At 41.6% G+C, this 24,416-nt stretch overlaps 1 protein-coding gene across 1 annotated transcript in view; it reads right to left on the reverse strand.

The window, feature by feature from the left end:
• Positions 1-24,416, reverse strand: part of LOC136126991 (uncharacterized) — a 141,188-nt gene that overhangs the window by 80,036 nt on the left and 36,736 nt on the right. The window contains exon 2 of the mRNA XM_065882425.1: positions 12,944-13,189. Within this exon, the coding sequence (XP_065738497.1) occupies positions 12,944-13,189 (246 nt within the window). The remainder of the gene's footprint in view (positions 1-12,943; positions 13,190-24,416) is intronic.

Consider the following 24,416-nt stretch of genomic DNA (forward strand, 5'->3'; position numbering starts at 1 on the left):
ATTAGCAGAGGTGACACAGGGGCGTGTTTCCTAGTGCTCCTTTCTCCTGACCAGTTCAGCCAGGCCACGCTCCAGTCCCCCCAGCAGGTAGAGCAGTGAGGTCTTCTCAGCATACTCACACTTACCTTGCCCTGGAAAAAGAGCCTGAATGCTGAAGTTCAATGCTCCTACTTTGAAATATCTACTCTGCAACTCAGGCTTGCCTGACCCCCACCCTTGCACTTGAGTCTCGTCTTCATAAAATGCAAGCAATAGGTAGATTACCTCATAGGGTGGTTGTGAGGATTTAAGTATATTATATATGTATGCTAATCAGGATTTTTCATTGCAACCCATAGAAATGAAGTCTGGTGAATTTAGGAAGAAAAGCGATTTACTGAAAGGATTTTGGAGAGCCCACAGAGCTCGAGAAGGACTGGAGAATGGATCTAAAGCTTATGTTGCCAGGAACAACACCTGAAAGCACATCCCAGAATGAGTCCCCAAAGAAAACTCTGCCACAGCCACTATCCCCAGACACACTCTGGACGCTGACACAGGGTCACTGTCATGGTTGCCACCTCAAGCGGGATGTAGCTGTCACTGGTCCTCCATCTTGGCCAGAATGGATTCTGCAGTCGCTACATCAACACATCGGTAGCTGCTGAGCCTGAGGCAGGTGCACTGACAAAGCCTGGGTCCTATGCCAGCATCTTAGATGCAAAGGAGGCTGGGAGAATAAGTACCTGGCATTTTCAGCTTCTAAACGTGTGTGTTGGGAGAGAGGAGTCTTCTGCAGTTATAGGAAATGTGTTCAGTTGCTAACAGCCAAAAAGAATGACTAATATTCACTAACAAATGAAATAAACCAGTACCTGATGTGTTCCCTGTCACCCTTATACACTATCTTATCCAAGTCTGGGTTGAGCACAGTATCAGAATGCTGTGTTGTAAAGACATTCACAGCCACCCCACGTGGCCCCAAAACCCCATAAAACTCCCCACCTGTAACACCCACCTGTCTCCACATCCCAGTCCCTTTATTCTTCTCCCCAAGAAGCCAATGCCTATCTGATAAACAAATCTGTGCTAAGTGCTGATAACTGAAAATGGATTAGTTAGTGCCTGATTCTTTCCAGAATCTTCCTATTTTCCCTAGGAGATTCCAGGGGCCATGAAGGGATTTAAAGCATCTGTTAAATTTACCTTGGAGAGGTTCTGGTCAGCAAGGAGGTCTTCTGACTGAGGCAACCACTCTTCAGTAAGTAACCTGGAATAAATCAGTATCACCAACTCCCCGTGAGCAGACCCACATGCTTATGTTTGATGTCACCCGATCTTCCCCCCAAACCTCATAAGATCTTCAGGGTAAGTCTAATTATCTTCATTTGATAAATGACATACCCAGAAAGGTTAAATGAATTTCCCAAGGCACTAAATCTGTTAAACAGTAAAGCTGAGACTGGACCCAGAGTTCCTGACTCCTATCAGGTGCTTTTCACTTTCTATAACTCCTGGCTGCCCTTCTCCCAGTCTTGAACAACCACCCCAGGGCTGTGAGTGAATAAGGGACCAAAGAAACCCAAAAGGCAGTCCTCTGGGAGGCAGGAGAGGTCGGCAGGGGAGAGGAAACAACCCCGGGATGATCCCCTTCCTAGCACACATCCCATTTGCTTTGATTTGACTCTCAGTGTTTTCAAATGGGTTCTGATTCCAAAATATTTACATTCACCAGGAAGACTAAGTACAATGGCTTCCTTTTGGTCTAAAAAATTGCAAAAATTAGGGGATGTACAACAACCACAGATGGAATCCAGGAGCTGAGGTGGGGTGGGGAAAGGGACACCAAATCTGCAAACCAGTGTGAGCCCTTTTAGCTGCACTGATGGGGAAAGGGCGCCATCTCTGAGCTACATGATTAAAGCAACTGCAAATTCGTTTCCGCAAAGGTCTTTCCCCTTAAACGGAAAAGCACCGTGTAACGGAATTTCACAGACACTGCTTTGCAAATGACTTCATACCTCACTCTGTTCAGAGCTGAGAGGTGGCCGCATGCTGTGAATCATAAGAGACTGAGGCTCTGGTGGGGCTGCCGAACCTTCCTCCGACTGACTTCGACATCTAGACAGAGACTACTCTCCCCATCCCTTAACCTGGGAAGGGAATTAGTGAACTGAGAGTACTGGAGTCACTGCTACATGATTAGTAGTCTAACCCTCCCCCTAACCAGGCTATTTACCCACAAACTGTGCTTTCTACACAGTCAGGCTCCTAGGGGTTGCTAGCTGGCTATGGATTGCCCAGGTACACACATTTTAAGTGAAAGGCTTTGAAAGTCTATGGGGTTTCTGAGCTCTAATGAGATTTCCAGCCGAAATGACCGAGTCAGGCTGACAAAGCTATGCCGAATGCCGCACCATTTTCACCAACCACCTTAGCTTTCTTGGGGGTACCCCTTGAGCTTAATGTAGGAATCGTATTTCCTAATAGTCAGCAGCTCTACAGTGAATAAAAGAGGTTGCATTTCAGTGTCAAGCCTGATTGACTAATATTTCCAGACAGCCCAAATCTCTAATTCATTCACGCAAGAAAAAGGTATTAGCACCTACTACGTGCCAGGCACTATGCCAGGGATACAACTATGAGTCACGGCTCTCGTGGTGATTACAAATGACAGAGACAGAACACTTTCAAATAGTTGTTGCAACGAATGTAAAACTGCAACACTGACAATGTGATACTGTGGGCGGTCCCAAGAGAGAGCCCAGGAGAGGGGAATTAGACCTGGCCAGGGCATCCGGAAGACATCCCTGAGAAAGTGACCTTTCAGCTGAGAACTAACAGGTCAGAAAGAGCCGAGAGAAGAGAGAAGGGAAACCCTCATGGCAGAGAGCACAGCACAGGCAAAGCCCAATGAGGTCAGGGGCTTGACGAGAACTGGAAGAAAAGGCTAGTATACACCAAGCTTGGTGAGCGAGGGCAACAAGGCACCAAAGGAGCCTGAAAAAGGGGAGACCCTGCAGGGCTTTTCAGGACATGCAGAGGAGTTTTGTCTTTATTTGAAATGCAAATTGGATGCCATGGAAAAGTTGTAATGGGGATGAGGGCCATTAGAAAACGTCTCTCTGGCTGCAGCATGGTGGCCATATTAGAAGGGATGGCCGGGTGGAGTTTCCCATCAAGGAAAGTAGGTGCTCAGGGTCTCACCTATCCTGGCAGTGACCTGAGTCCCCCACAATCACAAGGGCAATGGCACAGCCAACTCAGGAATTCAGGACCACAGTGTGCAACCCCAAAACCCTTTCCACTACAGAATCACCCAGTAGCACAAGTTTACAGTGTGACGTTGTCATATTCCTTCACCTCTCTGTGAAACTACCCATTGACACAGACAACAACACTGACAATAACCAGCACGAAGGTACCAAGTCCAGTGATGGGTTATCAGCACACACATGGTGATCTCTTCCCAACTATATGTATATATCCTCTGCCTAAGAGAGAAGTTCAAGTGTATGCTCTTTAAAATGGTAATAATTTAAAAACTTAACCTTCACTCACTGTCTATTTAGTGATTCTCAACCAGGGCAATTTTGTCCCCCTCCCCTGAGGACATTTGGCAACGTGTAGAGGCATTTTCGGTTGTCACCCTGGAAGGATGTCTAACTGGCATCTAACTGTTTAGCCAGAGATGCAGCTAAACATCCTACAATGCACAGGACAGTCCTCCAGAACAAAGAATTACCCAGCCCCAAAATGCCAATAATCCCGCTATTGAGAAATCTGATCTACAGGGGCTCGAAGCCACAAGGTGGGTTCTTGAGTAACTGCATGAACAGAACATCACACACACACACACACACACACACACACACACACACACACACTGACCTCCATTTGACAGTGACTGAAACAAGAAATAAACTTTTGTTGTGTTAAGTCACTGAGATTTGGAGGCAATTCAATACAGCAGCTAGCGTTATTTACTTTAACAAGTGCAACTGGTAGAGGTTAGTCCTTCTGGGAGGACAAGTGTACCCTAGCAACAGAGCCATATGACTTGGCAGGTGCTGGGAAGGATTGTGGAGTAAAGGGAAGGGCAGTGGACACCTGGTCCTATCTTGTAAGTCATGAAGTCTCACAGTGCCATGGGGGTTAATAAGTCAAGAGCACAGTGGATCCTTCATAGCTCTCTCACCCCTAATGACCAGAGGCAGTGCCTTTGCAGAGAAACTTTTAGCAACTCGGTGGAGGAATGCAGCAGGAGCTCTCACCACAAGAACAACCGGTAACCTCTCTCATTTTCCTCTTTCCCTCACCCTATTTTTGTGAGACAGGGACTAGCTACAATAGTCAACAAGGTCCGTTTAGTGTATGATCTGGTCTTGCTGTGACTAACAAGGTGACTGGTTGTATATATCCTCTTTATGGTTGTTCATTATATCACCCTAACATAAAGTAATTTAACTTCGGTGGGATAATTAGGGTATTTCTAATCTAACTGATAGTCTGAATGAAATGAGATTTTTCAGAGGGAGATGTGTATCAGGAGACTGGTGACCTCCAGCCCCAATTTTCACAGTGTATTTATCTGACAGCCCGACTTCCCAGGCATACTGAATCCATACATTTCCAAGCCTGTGCGTGATAGAACACACCCGCAAATGAGATTACTTTATTTATAATGAGATTTCCACGGGCTCAAGGAGGTAGATCATAATATTTTAACTGAGGCCTTCAGACTGACGGAGAAACTGTATGTTAACAGAGACCCTGAGACGCACATGTACTCAAGAGGGCAAGTGGCCTGTATGGGGTCTCGGAGATGCAACTCAGCAGGAGAAATAAAGGTAGAGCCCCCTGAGGTGCCTGCCTGACTGGGACAGCCCAGGGCCAGCCCAGCAGGGCAAACATCGTGCTGGGAGGGTCACAGCAAGGCGGTCTTCACCTGCCCCTTGGAGAAGATGCAGAAAGAGTCTGCCCCGTAAGCCTGAGATAGGGGACCAAGGAAGGAGATCTGGAAAGTGGAAGCAGTAGAGGCCGGCAGGGTCAGGCCAGCAGCCTGAGCAAGCAGGCAGCTGACAGACCTACCGCCTGCTCCCCAGTCCCCCAAACACACCCCCAGGGACCGACCCACTCACCTCTGACCTCTACGCTGGCTCCAAGCTTTACCATTAGAGTCACACTTTTACGCCTGTCATCAGAGGCAGGATGCCAGCTCTTAGGAAAATATGCCCATTTTTCATTCCCATGTTTCATTCATTCATTGAGTACCCACATATGGCAAGTACTAGTAAGGCTCACAACAGATGAAGTCTCTCTTCCAGGCTATTTACATCCTTCTGGTTTTGTTGTTCAAGCCTCCTTAATAAATTCCTTTAAATTCCCTTTAGAATTTAATTTGAGAGAAAAAAGTTTGTTTTTTCTGGAAGAAATAATATGTTTTCTTTTATCAGATAATGAGAACTATGCAGCTCATCTGGTTCCCCTTGTTTTCTTGGGTGCCAGGAAGCCCAGAGGTTGATGTTATACTCAGTCGTAGAATTAGGTTGATGTTTTGTGTCTTTTTCTTTCTTATTTTCTATTTTTCTTATTTTTCTATTTCTAGTGAAAAAGATTGATTTAATGCTTTTTATTTGTTGAGGTATTTCGGTATTTCAATACTCCTTTGGAAAGGAGTACTTTATTAAATATATTTATTAAAACATTAAAAAATAAACAAAGAAGCAGTGACTTAAAAAATCCCACTGTTGGGCTTCCCTGGTGGCGCAGTGGTTGGGGGTCTGCCTGCCGATGCAGGGGACACGGGTTCGTGCCCCGGTCCGGGAGGATCCCACATGCCGCGGAGCGGCTGCGCCCGTGGACCATGGCCGCTGAGCCTGCGCGTCCGGAGCCTGTTGCTCCGCGGCAGGAGAGGCCACAGCAGTGTGAGGCCCGCGTACCGCAAAAACAAAAACAAACAAACAAAAAAGCCCACTGTTAAAAATCCTTTAGTATTTACTAAGTACCTATCAGTAGCAAACATGGCTGAGCATGTAACATGGGCCCTTTTCTAAGCACTTTGTATCTCACAGCAGCCTTTGCGGTAAGTGCTACTATCCCCACTCCAGAGAGGAGAGAATGAAGGACAGAGGCCTAAGCAGGTTGCCTGAGATTACGCAATCAGTAAGCAGTAGAACCAGGATCAAAACCTGGGCAGTCTGGTACCAAGAGCTGCCCTCTTAAGCACTGCTTCTCAGCATATACAACTTACTGCACTGGGCAAAGGAAAATGTACAGTATACGTACTGGACGCCTCTACCAGGCTGCCTCACCTCCTCTGGTGCCCCATTTTGTATTCCAGCCATCGCTACAGCAACCGGCCACGCTGGTGCTCAGGTGTGACCTGGCAGCACCTTGCCTGGACAGCGTGGAGAGTCTCTCGCTTTCTGCCCTAAGGTTGCAGAAATCTGCTCAATGATTCTGACGCATGCACACACTTGGAAGAGGGAGGGACCTAACACCCCATGGGGCAAACCTTGACCAGTGAGGGACGGAGCCAGTGGATAAATGCTCCTATTTCTGTCCTGTGGGCAGAGAATTCTGAGGCCCATTCTACACAGCTCCTCGGGATCTCAGTGGATTACAGCTGCTGTGGCCCACACTGCTGATCAGCTCAGTAACGTTGGGTTGGCCTTCCTTCTAGTTCACTCCTCCTAGGTCCCACTCTACCTCCTTGGGATCCACTTCTAATAAAACAGACTACATGTACGCAAGAGCTTACCTCAGCTCTGCGTTGTGGGGAAACCAAGGCTAAGACATTACAGTTCATAGCTTGAGGAGTTCAGATTAGGGTGACACGTCGTTACCACAGGAAAAACTCAGTAACGATACATTAACAACCCATGATGAAGCAGCCACAAGAGTGACTTGAACTGTAACAGTACAAGAGCACGGAGAAGTGAAATAAGCAGGGAGGTACGATAAAGTTTTCTTGGAGCGCAGACACGCGTTCATTTACATGTCGTCTATGGCTGCTTTCCTACCACAACAGCAGAGCCCCGTAGTTGCTATGGAGACCCACGGCCCACCAAGCCAAAACTATTTCATATCTGGCCGTTTACTGAAAAGTGTGTGGACCTCTGATAGAGAAAAGCCAGGATCCTATGGGGATACAGAGAATGGGCACACATCCTATTTCTGAGGGTAGCTGGGAGGGTTGGACTGTTGAAGAACAGGAGCAGGGGCATTCCAGGTAGAGGCAACAGCTGAACCGAAGGCACAGCGTCAGCACGCTGCTGGCGAGGAACCACGGGTGGTTTACCACCGCAGGAGAGAAAGGGACCATGAGAGGAGTGATGGGACATGAGGCTCAGGCAGAGATCTAAGGTCTCTGCTACTCGGTTATTTCTCTCACTTTAGGATATTTCCTTCAATAGTCAAATATACTGTAACAAAGAGTAACTCCAGAGCTGGGTGTGTGCCTTCTACTGAACGGAGTTTATGGGGAGTTCAGGACAATTCCGTTCTTTTGATGAACAGCGGGAGCCCGTCTCGCGAAGCAGCCCTCTTTGCACCCGGGCATCCCTGACGTTAAAGGCCCACTGCCCTGCCCTTCTCAGGGGGAATGCCTCAGCATGCGCCAGCCCTCCTGCCCCTCTCACTGCTAAACCACACAGAGCTGACACGTCACCATGATGGTCAGCCCCAGCTGAGCGCTCTGACCGGTCTCCCTGAAGGCCTGCCTTTTGTTTTCCTGGAACGAGGATGCAGGAACAGTGCTGGGAGACTGAGACCTGCCCCACGGCTCTGAGAGGTAGTGCTTCTTCGTGTCACTGGGAAAGGAGAAACCCTGGGGGGATCAGGATGGTCTGAGGAGGCGTTATTTTGTTCAGTTCTTTCAGGAATATGTATTGAGGGAGGGCAGGCCAGGCGGGGCAATCTTCTCAGGATACAAAAGAATGATGAAGGCCCTCTCCTGCCCTCATGGGGCTCACAATCTAACTGGGGAGATGGACGTGCTATTCCACAGCAGGGAGAGGCTGCCAGCTCCCCTCTGATGGGAGTGCAGCCCTGAGAGGTAAAGCTTGGAGGATATTAGAAGCTCAATAAACATCCTAAGAGAATCTGCTTTAATGATTATTTTGGAATGAACTACAGTTACCACATCAACTGCTGACACGAAAGTACATGCATAAAGTACTGAAGAATACTCAAAATGGTTTATTCCCCCTCAAGAGATTTTCCTGACAATACTCATCTATACTGGTTGGGTGAACCATTTTTGAATAAGCAATGCAAAGGTGAATTTCAGTCCCCAAAGGACAGACTTAAAGATAATTTGGAAAACAAACTGGTAATGCCAAGCCGCTGGCATTTAGATACCCATTTCAGTTGTTTCAGATTTGGCTTAGATGGAAATGTTGAAAACCAACATTGATTTTTTTCAAAAAGAAAAAATAGTTAACATTTACTAAGTATGGACATTTTGTCAGGCACTGCTATGGCTTCATAGGTTTTATCTCATTTAATCTCCCCAGGAATCCTCGAGGTAGATTTTAGTATTATTACTGTCTCCATGTTACAGACGAGGCAACTAAGTCTTAAACAGACTAAGTAACTTGTCCCCCAGCCATCACTGGAGGAGGCAGATGTCACCTGACAGTTTATCCACAGGGGCCAGACCCTTAACTACCATACCAACTGTCTCCCCTTACTGACTAGTCCCCAGTTCCTGCCTGGGACATCTTTTTTCAGCAGTTTGGCCCAGAACAGATCTCAGGATAAGTTCCTTCTTTGTGATAAGCAGGGCCCACGATCTCTGACAGCTGTTCCCCGCTCTTCATCATCATCTGAAACAATCAGTAAGCATTAGAGAGTACTTTTCCCTTTACAAAGGTGATAATTAGATAACAAGCTGAGATTAAAGTAATTACAGCTAGACAGCTGGCGAGGCAGCACGGTCATGTTGAAATATTGTTGGTACTTCAGCATCTGGTTCTAATAACAGCATAGGCTAAAGGATTTTACATTAATTACAGAACATAATTTAATATAAACATATTTAATTACAATTGATGAGCGATAAACTGTTCGAGAATGACTTAACCCCTTCCGCGTGTCAAAGTGATGGGAACTTTGGGCAGTCCGTGGCCTCTTCTGCTGTCTTTCTCTCCCTCCCCTGCCACGCCCTCCATTACTCCCTGGTTCCCTCGAGCAGAGAAACACCCCCCCCCCCCAAAGAGGGAATCTTCTAGACAAGAATGTTGCTCATTGATTATCCCATGGTGTTTGGCACCTGTACAGTGCCACCTATCCTTAGAAAGCCAAGTGGAAGGAGGCGAGTGTGCAAGCCAGGCTGGGATGCATTGCTTCCACCTGACCAGCTGCCTTCCTCACATTGGCTCACACTGGTGAAATGAGGCTGCCTCTCCCTGGCTGGTCTTCTCAGTGTCCTCACACCTCTATATGCTGCTGGCTTGCCTTTTGACAGTCAGTGAGCAACCTATTAAACAATCCTCAGATCTCTTAGAAAACGTATAAAGGTAAACTCATTTTTTTGTCATGATCAGGAAGTCCCTGACCACAATAGTTAGGGTATTTTCACAGTTTTGGAGTCAATGTGTAATACCTGGAGGCTTCTACATGAAACAGGACACTATTCTGGCAGAAATTCTTCCTTACATGCTGCCAACCCCCATCCCTACCCCCAAAATTGGCAGAAGCAAACCTTGGATGAAACGGTTTACAACAAACTGAGACCACACAGACACAATCTCCACTGGATAAAGGACTCAATCATTAACCTCACATTGTCTTTCTAGAAGCCCCATTTACAAATGGAAGACTTCAAAAGTCACAAAAGCCATGCTGTGGACTGCACACGTGTCTGTGTTCCCCCCAGGTCATATATTGAAACCCTACCCTTTGATGGAATGGTATTAGGAGGTAGAGTCTTTGGGAGGTAATCAGATTTAGAAGAGGTCATGAGGGTGGCTCGATCTCTCTTCCCTCGGCCACGTGAGGATACAGCAAGAAGGCGGCTGTCTGCAAACCAAGAAGAGGGCCCTCCCCAGAACTCAACCATGCTGGTACCCTGATCTGGGCTTCCCAGCTTCCAGAATGGTGAGAAGTAAATCTCTATTGTTTAAACCACCAATTTACAGTGGTTTACAGTTTACAGTTTAAATTTCTATTATAGCAGCCCAAACTGACTAAGACACACCACTAGGTCTCAACTGCAATACAGCTGAGAGTCAATCCAAAGAAATTACAAGGCTGATCCTTCCTTAGAAAAGAGTAAGTAGCCCTGGAGTGAACTGGGAAAATTCATTGTCAAGTTTTCCTATGACAAATGATGTGAAATTACAAATAGCCTCAAATACTGTTTTTACCTCCTGCTGTGGATTTCAAAGTATAAAGCACACATTCTCCTAAAAGCTATCATGAGTGCTGAAAAAGACGGTTTATTATTCATAAGTAAGCAAGTACAAGTTACTTCTAGAGGAATCACTGACAGGTGCACAAAAAGTAAAATTAGTGTGACAATTCAGGACCACATAGCATCCAAGAGAATGAGGCACTCTTCAAGTGAAAACATATCCTTTCAAAGAAAAAAAATTTAATTTCCCTCACATAGTAAATATGTAATGTGAGAACTACAAGGTACTTCTTTTAGGTGAAGTGATCCTGCAGAAATGAGGAAGGGACAGGAAGGGAAAGTAGCCAATAAAGCATTTGCTATTCAAAAAGTTACCACTGTCATCAAAATTAAAAGCTTGTGTGTGTCAAAGGACATTAGCAAGAAAGTGAAAAAACCTACAGAATGGGAGAAAGTATTTGTCTTCTTCTCCCTTTTCCCTTCATCCTACCCAGTGACGTGAGGATCTTTTCTTGCACCTTTGCTTGTATGAAATCTTCTGCCAGCTTTCAGTAGGTATTCTGTGAGAATTGTTCCACATGTAGACGTATTTTTGATTTATTTGTGGGAGTGAGTGAGCTCCACCTCCCTCTACTCCACCATCTGGATCTCCAGGGGAAAGTATTTGTAAATCATATTCTATGATAAGGGTCTAGTATCCAGAATATATAAAGAACTCTTACAACCTAACAATAAAAATACAAATAACCCAGATGAAAAATGGAGAAAGGATTTGAATAGGTATGTTTCCAAAGAAGATGTACCAAAGACCAATAAGCATGTGAAAAGATGCTCAACATCATTAGTCATCAGGGAAATGAAAATGAAAATCAAAATGAGATACCACTTCATACACACCAGGATGACTATAAGCAAACAGATAAATAATTACAAGTTGTGGAGAAACTGAAATCCTCAGACACGGCTGGTGGGAATATAAATGGCACAGTCACTGTGGAAAACAGTGATGGTTACTGTTGATGGTTACTCAAAAAGTTAAATATAAAGCTACCATATGACTCAAGCAATTCCATTCTAGGTACATACCCAAAAGAACTGAAAACATGTCCACACAAAAACTTGTATACAAATATTCACAGCAGCATTATTCATAATAGCCAAAAAGTGGGAACAGCCCAAATGTCCATCAAATGACAAACGAGTAAACAAAATATGGCTTATCCATACAACAGAATGCTATTTGGCCATAAGAAAAACACAAGCTGCAACGTGGACCAACCCCGAAAACATCAAGCTGAGTGAAAGAAGCCAGACACAAAGGATTATATATACTATGATTCCATTTATACGAAATGTCCAGAATTGACACATCTATAGCGACAGAAAGGTTGCCAGAGGATGGGAGGAGAGGGGAACTGAGTGACTATTAACAGGTAGGGGGCTTCTTTCGGGGGGGGATGGAAATGTTCTGGAATTAGGTAGTGGTGATGGCTACACAACATTGCGAATATACTAAAAGCCACTGAATTGTACACTTAAAATGGTTAAAATAGTAGGTTTTGTGTTATGTACATTTTATCTCCATTTTTGAAAGCTACCACTCTGGGACCTGGAGCCTAATCCCACTAGGGAAGGCTGGGAGCCTGTATTACAGGGTACAGCTCAGAGTTATCTCATCCAAGAGGTAAGGAAGCTGGGGTATTCATACACTAACTCCCATCAGTCAGTGACTGAAGGTTGCTTTTAGGGAACATTGATTCCTTGCACTTCTGGCCTGCCCGGCCAAAGGGGCTCTGGTGGCCAGAGAAAGTCCTTAGGCAAAGAAATGCTGGTGCTGACAGTGGATGGTCAGACCAGTGTGCCCTGAAAGTTACAGGCAAGGAGGTTTGGGCAGTGGACCAATAATCTGCTACTCTCTCATCAAGTTGTTTTGGATTAAACAAGAAAGGCTGTGTAAAGGCTTTACAGTGCCAAACAAAGAGAGAGCTCTCAGTAAATGCAAGTTATTTTTACAAAAGATGCAATAGGTTAAATAATTTGATCCAAACTGCACAGTTAACGCAAGGTGGAGCTGGGATTTACACAGATCTCTCTCTGCAGCTCAGTCTTTCACACAGACAATTGTATTAACCAAACGCACAGTAACCAATCTTGCAAACACACCTCCGATGGCAACTGTGTCATCACGGCATTCAGAGGCTATCATAAACAGCTTTACTCTCTCTCCTCCCCCTGATGTGCCCTTGGTGGGGGAAGCAGCTGCTTTTCTCACAAAAAGGCCTTGAGGGCTGAAGTTACTGTCTGCTCAAACTCCAGGGTTTGAATATTATGTAGCTTGTTGTGTAGTTGTTTAACTGAGACTCAAAGCTCGCACATTTGCTGACAATTTAGTGCAAAGGACCAAGACAGACAAACACCTGCAACTGCAGAAGCAGCAGGACACTATCCTCACTAACCTAGCGGTCCTGCTGTTCTCCAGAATAATCTGGCTCAACAAAGGCGGTGCACTAGCAGAAACACTAGAGGAATGCCCTGCGTGAACTCCCACCAGAGAGCATGCCAGAGGGGTGACATGAGGATGGGGGCTGCAAAACCCACACCTACCTCATCGGGTACGGGTTGATCATCGTGTCTAAGTAGCTGTAGTACACAGCACTGTTCCCACGGCCGTACTGGTCATTGTCCTGCCACCTCGTCTGGATGAGCAAGAAGTACCCATAGGCCTCGTGGTGCTGGTGGCAAGCCTCAACTCTCTGATTCCCTGATGATGTAGCCAAGGAACGGACATTCCTAGGAAGCAGCCTCAAAACCCAAAAGGTCGTGGCTGGTAATTGCTGCGTTGGAGAGTACCTTCAAGAAAAAAAGCAATAGGGGATAAGAATGGTCTCAAGAAATCTTGATTTTAGTTTTACAAAAGCAATTGCATTACATTTTGGCCATTGGTTTCAAAAGGAAATTAGAGGGGACTTCCCTGGTGGCGCAGTGGTTAGGAATCTGCCTGCCAATGCATGGGACACGGGTTCGAGCCCTGGTCTGGGAAGATCCCACATGCCACGGATCAACTAAGCCCGTGAGCCACAACTACTGAGGCCACGAGCCACAACTACTGAAGCCCACGTGCCTAGAGCCCATGCTCCACAACAAGAGAAGCCACCGCAATAAGGAGCCCACGCACCACAACGAAGAGTAGCCCCCGCTCACTGCAACTAGAGAAAGCCCAAGCGCAGCAACCAAGACCCAACACAGCCAAAAATAAATTAATTAAATTTAAAAAAAAAGAAGGAAATTAGATTTTTTTTTTTTTCTGCTAGGAAATAAATCTTCCCTGATAATCCAGGTCCTTGCCACAAACCTATTTATTTATTTATTTTTGGCTGCGTTGGGTCTTTGTTGCTGCGCACGGGCTTTCTCTAACTGCGGCGAGCGAGGGCTACTCTTCCTTGCAGTGTGCAGGCTTCTCATTGCGGTGGCTTCTCTTGTTGTGGAGCACAGGCTATAGGCATGTGAGCTTCAGTAGTTGTGGCACATGGGCTCAGTAGCTGTGGCTCGCGGGCTCTAGAGTGCAGACTCAGTAGTTGTGACTCACAGGCTTGGTTGCTCCGCCGCATGTGGTATCTTCCCGGACCAGGGATCAAACCCGTGTCCCCTGCACTGGCAGGCGGATTCTTAACCGTGCCACCAGGGAAGTCCCTTACTTTTTTTTTTTTTTTTTTTTTAGTCCCTTACTTTTTAAAAGGACTCCTTATTTTAAAAGGCTTTGGTACATACTGACAGAAGCAAGTGAAGCCTTTGTTTGAATTTGACTAGTAGGAATTTAAAGTATATTTGTATGGGGGTGCTCTATTCCACAAAGTATTTCAAGGAGGGTACTGTTTCTGACAAAATCTGTAACAACACCAAGGGCATAAAGATAGAGTTTGGGTAAACAGTATTATCAATTGGGCCTATCAACTATAAGGATTTTTTCTTTTAAGTGCATTAGTTTTCTTTCAGAACAAAAGTAATGCCCTATGGAAAATGTTTAGATTATGCACAAAGGGGAAAAAAAACCCAACAACCCAACAATACCAGCTATTGACACTTCTGTGTGCATTATTCCAGTCTTATATTTATGTATCTACGTACACATTCTTAAATAGGACCGTACTGCTCATGTTGTTTTGTAATCTCCTGTGCTTAACAATACTCTCTAACGTTAAATAGAGAGAGTGTCTAAATATGCTTAAATATTCTCTTATATCATTTGCAGTGCTGGATTCTGTTATATTCCATTATATTGAAGCACCAAAATTTCTCAAATATTCTTTTGCTGCATATTGAGAATTTTGATTCCAAGTTTGTTAAATGGCATTGGAATCTTTGTAAATAAACCTTCGCACACATCCACGATCATCTTCTTAGGAGAAATACTTAGAAGCAGAATTGCTGGGTCAAAGGGTAAGTGAGTTGTTAAGGATTTTGATATAAATTAATGCCCTCCAGAAAGGTGGTACCAATTCATACCTTCCACAGCAGTGTACGAGCAGGCCAATTTCCTTGTCAATTTTAAAATGCTTTGTCAATTTGACTGTGTTCTCCCATTTCCATACAAATTTAATGAAATGTGCTAAGTGGAAAGATGACTGGAATGGAATACCAGCTATGATGGAATAACCGGCATCAGAATAACCTCTCTGTCTGAGAACAACTACAGGAGCTAGATGAAACATAAAAGAAGAGCTGTTTGAACATCTGAGGAAAAAAATCACAGCAGCAGGACTCTACAGTCTGTACCCCCAGGGACAGGGTAACACACTGGCCTCTGCTGTTTCTCATCAGGGCACTTGCCAATTCACCACATGGGGAATAAAGGCTGAAGAGGTAACAGCAACCTAGAGCTTGCAGTGGTCTTGCTGTGTTGGAAGAGTTGACAAGAACGGAAAGGCCAACATCCTGGAGAAAGTGAGCTGTAGAGAAGTGAGCCTAATGGGCAGATTCCCCTCAAGGACTTTGCTGACTCACAAGCTGCACATGCTCAGAAAACAAAGAAACCAGCAGAAGCAACTGTACACGACTAAAATCTCAGAAGGAAACAGGAGTCTCATTGCACTGAGAACCCAAAAATGAGCTTTCAGAGCTGCCAGGGAGGAGGGCAAAGACCCCAGACTCTGAGTTTCAAAATACCAGGCCAACCAGGAAAGAGGAACAGAGGAATTTTTTTTAATAAAATAAAAATAGTCCCACAGACTCACACAGATTTAAAAATAACTATGAATAACATACATCACAGATAAAAGGCCCAACACATAAAGAACTCTAAAACTGAAGGGGGAAAAAGATCAAAAACCCAATAGAAAAATAAGCAAAAGTCACAGACAGACAATTCACAAATAAAGATTTTAAATGACCTTTAAACATATGAAAAGATGGACAACTTCAGTTATAATGGAAATTATAACTGCAAATTATAACTATGCTGAGATACCATTTCTCAATGATTATATTTGGTAAAAATTACAAAGCTTGATAGCACATTCTCTTGACATAGCCATGAGGAAAGAGAGTTTTATACATTGATGGTGGGAATGTCCCCCCACCTTTATGGGAGGAGAATTTGACAATATGTAACAAAACCACAAGTGAGTTTACCTTTTGAATTGCATCTAAGCATTTACCTTGAAGATACACCTTCAAGAATGTACAAACAAACAAAACAAAACAAAACAAAACATACGAACAAAGTATATCACTATTTGTGATTGAAAAATACTGGGAAAAAACACACTTAGGAGATTGGTTGAATGAGCTATGGTATCTTCACACAATGGTATATTATGCAACTATAAATAAAAACTATAGAAGATGTGATATGGAGTGATTTCCAGGATATATTTGCTGTCAATCAATAAAAGCAAAGTGCCAAAGGGTATATATAGTATGATACATTTGTGTAAGGAAGAAGAGGAAATAAGATAATATAAATGTATTTATTTGTATTTAAAAAAAAAGAAACTCAGGAAGAATGAGCCAGAAACTAATAAGGGTGCATTAAGGTGCATGGGGTGAGAAAGGGGAAGTGACCCTCCTCTCAATATAGATTTCTGTGTAATTTCGAGTTTTGGAAGCATGTTAATGCTTTACATACATAAAATAATGATGATGATGAAGATGAAGTTAAATTAACAGTGATGGAGGGGAAAGAAACCAAAAATGGAATATAAACAAAAACAAATAAGCCTATAATTCAAATGAATAACACTGAAGGGAAAAATAATTACTTTTGAATACAGAGTTTTCATTCTATACCCTCAGTTTGAAAACAAAAATCTTTTTTTTTTTTTTTTTTGCGGTACGCGGGCCTCTCACTGTTGTGGCCTCTCCCGTTGCAGAGCACAGGTTCCGGACGCGCAGGCTCAGCGGGATGGCTCACAGGCCTAGCTGCTCCGCGGCACGTGGGATCTTCCTGGACCGGGGCACGAACCCATGTCCCCTGATTCGGCAGGCGGACTCTCAACCACTGCGCCACCAGGGAAGCCCCAAAAAACAAAAATCTTTTAACAAGTATTGAACACTGGTTAGTCAGTATGATTTTTTATAGTGGTAGGGTTAGCAATTCTGAAACAGTTTCTGTGAATCTAAGCCTGGGCAAGTGAGTAAATATACTGAGGATAATGTGAACCAAGTTTGTCACTTGGAAAAAGGACTTACAAATATGGAAAGGAAAAAGACTAAAATGAACCTTCTGGTGTTAGATTAGATCTGGGAGCATCAATATGAACTCCTCGATTAGAGGCAGAGATAGAGATTTCCTAGCCCAGCTGAGCCTAGACATAATGGCACTCCAGTAGAAAATCAGCGCACTTAGCGCCCAGATCTTAGTTTGTAAATACCCATCTCCACAAAAAGGAACCAGGGCTCCTTAAAGAAAACAACTGATTCTAATGATGGGACAGATAAAGTAAAAGATGATCCTGGAATATCTTACTGTGTCAGAAAGTAAAGAAATGTTCAAAGAATCATGGGCATGTTAAAAGTTCATGGGAGGGACTTCCCTGGTGGTGCAGTAGTTAAGAATCCGCCTGCCAATGCAGGGCACATGGGTTTGAGCCCTGGTTCGGGAATATCCCACATGCCGCGGAGCAACTAAGCCCGCGAGCCACAACTACTGAAGCCCGCGTGCCTAGAGCCCGTGCTCCCCAGCAAGAGAAGCTACCACAATGAGAAGCCCGCACACCGCAACGAAGAGTAGCCCCCGTTCACCACAGCTAGAGAAAGCCCGCATGCAGCAACGAAGACCGAGTGCAGCCAAAAATAAATTAATTAAAAAACATTTTTAAAGTTCATGGAGGCTGCTTGAGTGAGTTCCCAATGGCCAAATTTGAAACATTTGAGCATCAAATTTCAAAATGAGATCAATGCATTATAACCTTTTGAATTAAATAAGAATTAAGTCTACCAAATTAATAAAGGGGGGCGAAGGAAAGTTATCCCTTACATAAGTATGCTCAGTAATAAATGTAGAAAGGATAATGGAGTTAGAAAATCATCATTTTGCAAATATCATAGTAATAATTGATTCAAATATCATAGTAATAATTGATTCAGTCAACAATCATTGACAGATGCTAAAATATACTGGGTACAGGTTTGGTGAGGAGCAGATTATTTGCACTGTCTCAAACTATTTCCCCACAAATTATTTACTCACTACAAATTAATAATGGTACGTTTATGTTGGCTCATACTGGTAAGATAGCTCCTTATCCAAGTTATCAAAGTTAATATCACTAATAATGAAACAAATGAACATCAAATGCCTCCTGATATGATGGACTGTGAAGGACACAGTATCACTTTTGTGTTATTTCTGCCAACAATGCAATATCTGAATCTAATCATGATGAAACACCAGAGAAACCAAAATTAAAGAACATTCTACAAAGTAATTGTTCTGGACTCTTCGAAAATATCAAGATCATGAGAGACAGATAAAGAAGAATTGTTTCAATTAAAGGAGACTAAACAAACATGACAACTAAATGCAATGTATGATCCTAGATTACACACTAGACTGGGAAAAAGATGTTGCTAGAAGGGACATTATTGGAATAATTGATAAAATTGTAATTTAGACTGTAGATCAGGTAACAGTATTGTATCAATATCAAACTTTCTAATTTTGAAGTTGTACTTTAGTTGTATAAGAGAAATTCCTTGTTCTTAGTAGATACAAACTGAAGAATTTAGGAATAAAGAAGGATGACATCTGCAACATCTTGCCAAATGGTTCAGAAAGAAATAACGTGTGTGCGTTGGGTGGGTGGGGGGATAATACATGTGCATGGAGGGGAAGATGATAAAGTAAATGAGGACAAAAATGTAAAAATTTGGTGAATCTAGTTAGAAGATATACAGTAATGCTTTCTGCTATTCCTACAAGTTTTCTGTAAATGTGAAGTTATAAAAAAATCAAAAGTTACCCTGAAAAGCTATCACTAATATGTTCAAAAAACAGATTAAAAAATTTGATAATTTTACCAGAGCATTGGAATCTATGAAATACAATCATTATATTATGAATTCAATAGTTCAGTTAAACAATAGACTAGTCACAGAAGGGAGAACTAATTAACTGGAAGATAAATCAGTCTAAATATTTAGATTGAAGCACAAACAGATAGAAGACTTTAAAATACAAAACAAACATAAGCAAAAGATAGGACACTACTTTTTAAAAAAATAGGAAAGAGAGAGATAATGGGTAATAAGCAATATTTGAAGAAATATTGGCAGAAATTTTCCCCAAACTGAAAGAAATGAAGCCACAGATTCAAGAATCATTATGAACACAAGCTGGATAAATTAAAGAAAACCAAACATAACAAAACTGCTGACAACAAAGACAATCTTAAATACAGGAAAAAAAAAAAAAGACACTTTACCTTCAAAGCAACAACAATAAGATGACTTATTCAATGGAAACAATAAAAGAGACAAAAGAGCGGCACCTTTAAAATTCTTAAAGTAAATGATTGCAGAGCTAGAATTCTACACCCAGAGAAAACATCCTTCAAAAGTGAAAGCAAAATAAATAGTCATTTTAACAAAAACTGAAAGAATTTATCCCAAGCAGACCTACACTAGGAAATGCTGAAGGGCACTCTTCAGATAGGAGGAAAATGACCCTCAATGAAAGCATAATAATGCAGAAAAGAATAAAGAGCAATGGAAAGAGTAGATAGATGGGTAAATTTAAATTAATAATGACTGCTTAAAACAATATTAATAATATCTTGTGGCATTTAAAATATATATGGAATTAAAATATCCCAGAACAGTAGCAAAAGAGATAGGAGGGTAAATTCAGTTACAGTGTTATAAGATCTTTTCTTTTTTTAGTAAGTGATAACAATCCTAATTTAAGCTTGAGTATAAGTCAAGGAAGCATGGTATAACCTCTAGGATAATCAGAAAAATATTAGAAAAAGAATATTTAATTAACAAAGGGAAAACTAAACAATAAAGATACTTTTCAAATCCAAAAGAAGACAATATGTCAGGTGAAAGGACCAAAAAATAGATGAAAAAAACAAACAGTATAGTGGATTTGAATAAAACTTAGCAATAATTACATGAATTATAACAAACTACTGCAAATAATAGGCATAGACTGTCAGAATGGATTTTTTTAAAACCCAACCACATGTTATTTATAATAGACACACCTTAAATATAAGGACACAGAAAAGTTGGTAGTAAAATGATGGAAAACATACAAACATAAACAAGAAAAAAGGCTGGTGTAGATATACTAATGACAGACAAAACAGATTTTAAGTTAAGAAGTATTACTACATATAAAAGAGAAACTTTCGGTAAAGATAAAAAGGTCAATTCAACAAAGATTTCATAACACAGACTCAAATATAGTAAAAACTAACAAAACTAAAGGAGTAATAAACCAATTCCCAATTGCAATGCACAGCTCTAACACACCTCTCTCGATAGCTCAAAGAAGAAGCAGAAAATAATCTATAGAAAATTAGAACAACATGATTAAAAACTTAACACAGGACCCACTGACTGTACAATATACATTATTGGGGTTTTTTCAATAAATTTATTTATTTTATTTATTTATTTTTGGCTGTGTTGGATCTTCGTTGCTGCATGCAGGCTTTCTCTAGTTGAGGTGACCAGGGCCTACTCTTTGTTGCGGTGCATGGGCCTCTCATTGCAGCAGCTTCTCCTGCTGTGGAGCACAGGCTCCAGGCACACAGCCTTCAAGCAGTTGTGGCTCACAGGCTCTAGAGCACAGGCTCAGCAGTCACGGCACATGGGCTTAGTTGTTCCACGGCACATGGGATCTTCCCGGACCAGGGCTCGAGCCCGTGCCCCCCTGCATTGGCAGGCAGATTCTCAGCCACTGTGCCACCAGGGAAGCGCAAATACACATTATTTTTAGGTACATATAGAAGTTACCAAAATAAAGCATATACTGGGTCATAAAACAAATCTCAACAAATTTTAAAGAATTAAAATCAGAGTCTATTCTCTGACCATAGTGGAATTAATCTAAAAATCAATAACAATACCTACAACAAAAACACAATTTTAAAACTCCCCAAAAGCCTGAAAATCAATTAATAAAGTTAAATAAGAAATCACAATGGAAAATAAGAAAACATTTTCAATAGAACAGTAATAAAAATATGACATATAAAAACTTGTGGGATATACCTAACTTGCAGTTAGAGAAAATACAATAGTTAAATGAAAATCTAAGGATGAAAATGAATGATCTAAGGATCTATCTCAACAAGCTTGAAAAAGAGTAAATTAAACTAAAAGAAAGGATATGAGAGCAATAATGAAGATAAGGACAAAAATCAATAAAATAGACATAAAAATAATAGAGGAGAAGTCAGTAAATTTTTTCTATAAAGGAACAAATGGTAAATATTTTAAATTTTGTGGGCCATAAGATATGTCACAACTACTCAACTCTGCCACTGTAATGCAAAAACAGGCATAGACAATACATAAATGAATGGAAATAGCTGTGTTACAATAAAACTGTATTCACAAAGGGGCTTCCCTGGTGGCGCAGTGGTTTGAGAGTCCGCCTGCCAATGCAGGGGACACGGGTTCGTGCCCCGGTCCGGGAAGATCCCCCGTGCTGCAGAGCAGCTGGGCCCGTGAGCCATGGCCGCTGAGCCTGCGCATCCAGAGCCTGTGCTCCGCAATGGGAGAGGCCACAGCAGTGAGAGGCCCACGTACCACAAAAAAAACCACACAAAAAACAAAAAAAAACAGGTAATGGGTTAGATTTGACCCATGAGCCATATTTTGTCAATCCCTACAGTAGAAAATACAATAAAGCCAAAAGTTTGTTCTTTGAGAAAATAAAACAAAACAAATAAAATTCATAAAACCCCAGTAAGACTGTAGAAAGAAAAGAGGGGACAAATTACCAATATAAGCAATGAAAAAGGGACATCACTACAGAAATCACAGGTATCAAAAAGATAAGATGTTATAAATAACTTTAGATCAATAAATTTGATAATTTAGATGAAATGGACAAATTCATATTTAAAAATACTAACTTACCAAAACTGACAAAAGAAGAAACAGAAAATTCAAATAGTCCTATATCCATTAAAATGTGAATCTGTAATTAAAGCCTGTCCACCAAGAAAACTTCAGGATCAAATGGCTTCATCAGTAAATTCTTTAAACATTTCATGAACTACCACCAATCTTATACAAATTATTCCAAAGAACAAATAAAGTGAAGTCATTTCTGAACACATTTTATGAGGCCTGTACAGCCTTGATACTAAAACTTATCAATAAAGAAAAAGTATTACAAGAAAGGAAGAGTATAAAGCCAATCTCTCTTATAAACATAGATGCAATAATTTGGCAAAATCAAATTAAATATTGGCAGATCAAAGCCAGTGATATATAAAAAGAATAGGCCTCAACCAACTTAATTTATAACACTAATACTAAGCTGGTTTAAAACTTGAATGTCCATCAATATAATTTACCCCCATTAACTAAATAAATAAGAAAAGTTATATAGTCATTGAATATATGAAAAAAAGCATTTGATAAAATTCAATGCCCATTTGTGGTGTTTAAAAATCCTCACAAAGTAGGAATGAAAGGAACTGCCTTAACTAATAAAGAATACCTTTTTTAAAAATCTGCATTAAATATATTAATGGTAAAATAGTGAAAGCTTTTCCACGGAAATTGGGAATGAAATCAGAATGTCTACAATCACTTCTATTAAAACACTGTACTGTGGCCCAAGGAAAATAAATTTATTGTTTTTAATTTTAAGAAAAAAAACCACCGTTGTTCACAAATGCTATGAGTATATGCCTAAAATATTCAAAATAATCTACAAATAAATTAAGGATTAAAAAGTGAATTTAGCAAAGTCCCTTAAAAATCATACTTAAAAATCAATTGTATTTTTAGATACTAACACTAAACAATTGGAAAATGAAATTTTAAAACAATACCATTTACATTAGTAAAACATAAGCTACCTAAGAATATCTAGCATCAAAAACACCAGCTAGGGCTTCCCTGGTGGCGCAGTGGTTGAGAGTCCGCCTGCCGATGCACGGGACGCGGGTTCGTGCCCCGGTCCGGGAGGATCCCGCGTGCCGCGGAGCGGCTGGGCCCGTGAGCCATGGCCGCTGAGCCTGCGCGTCCGGAGCCGGTGCTCCGCGGCGGGAGAGGCCACAGCAGTGAGAGGCCCACGTAACGCAAAAAAAAAAAAAAAAAAAAAAAAACACCAGCTACCTGGGAACAAAACTAGTCAAAAATGTGCAAGACCTGTACACTGAAAACTACAAAACACTGCTAAGAGAAATTAAGAATGACATAAATGGAGGGATACACCACATCCGTGTACTGGAAGACTAAGTACTGGAAGGATATCAGTTCTTCCCAACTGATGTAAGTTCAAGGCAATAAAAACCCCAGCTGGCTTTTCTATGAAAACTAATAAATTGATCATACATTTTACATGTAACTGTAAAAGACTTAGAATAGTCAAAACAAACATGAAAAAGAATAAAGTTGAAGAATTTACATTACCAAATATTAAGATTTATTATAAAGTATAGGGTAATTAAAACAGTGGTATTGGCACAGGATAGACAAATATATTGATGAAACAGGGTCTAGGAAACAGGCCACTCATATAAGACGGTGCAATTTATGAAAAATGTGCCACTGGAATGCAATGGGGGAAAGGATAATTTTTTTTTTTTTTTTTTTTTTGCGTTACGCGGCCTCTCAATGTTGTGGCCTCTCCCGTTGCGGAGCACAGGCTCTGGACGCGCAGGCTCAGCGGCCATGGCTCACAGGCCCAGCCGCTCCGCGGCATGTGGGATCCTCCCGGACCGGGGCACAAACCCGTTCCCCTGCATCGGCAGGCGGACTCTCAACCGCTGCGCCACCAGGGAAGCCCAGGATAATATTTTTAATAATTTATATTTTTTAATGAAACTTTATCCCACCTCAAAACATGCACACAATTCAATTCTATATGAATTACAGAACTAAATGTAAAAGGAAAAACAATAAAGTTTCTAGAAAGTAATACAGACTACATTTTTAGCATTGGGGTAAGCAAAATAATCCCTTATACAGGATACAAAAATCTCTTATTATAAAAGATTAATAAATTTAACTTCTTTAAAATTAGGAACTTACGTTTATCAAAGGACACCAGTAAGGTATGCAATACACATATCCAAAAAGAACTAATATCCACAATATATAGAGAACCCCTACAAATCAATGAGAAAAAAAATACACAAGCCAAATTTAAAAAAATAATAATAAGTTAAAGATTTGAATAGGGACATAATGAAAGACGATATCCAATTGGCCAATAAGCATAATAAAAGGTACTAAATATCATTAGCCATCAAGGAAATGTAAATTAAAACCATAATTATTTCCCATTTAAACCCTCATAATGGCTAAAATTTTATTTTGTTGATGAGGATGTGGAGCAACTAGCACTTTAATACTCTGCTGGTGGAAGTGTAAATTGGTGGACAAA

This window comes from Phocoena phocoena, chromosome 8, assembly GCF_963924675.1.
Source record: "Phocoena phocoena chromosome 8, mPhoPho1.1, whole genome shotgun sequence".
NCBI lineage: Eukaryota > Metazoa > Chordata > Mammalia > Artiodactyla > Phocoenidae > Phocoena > Phocoena phocoena.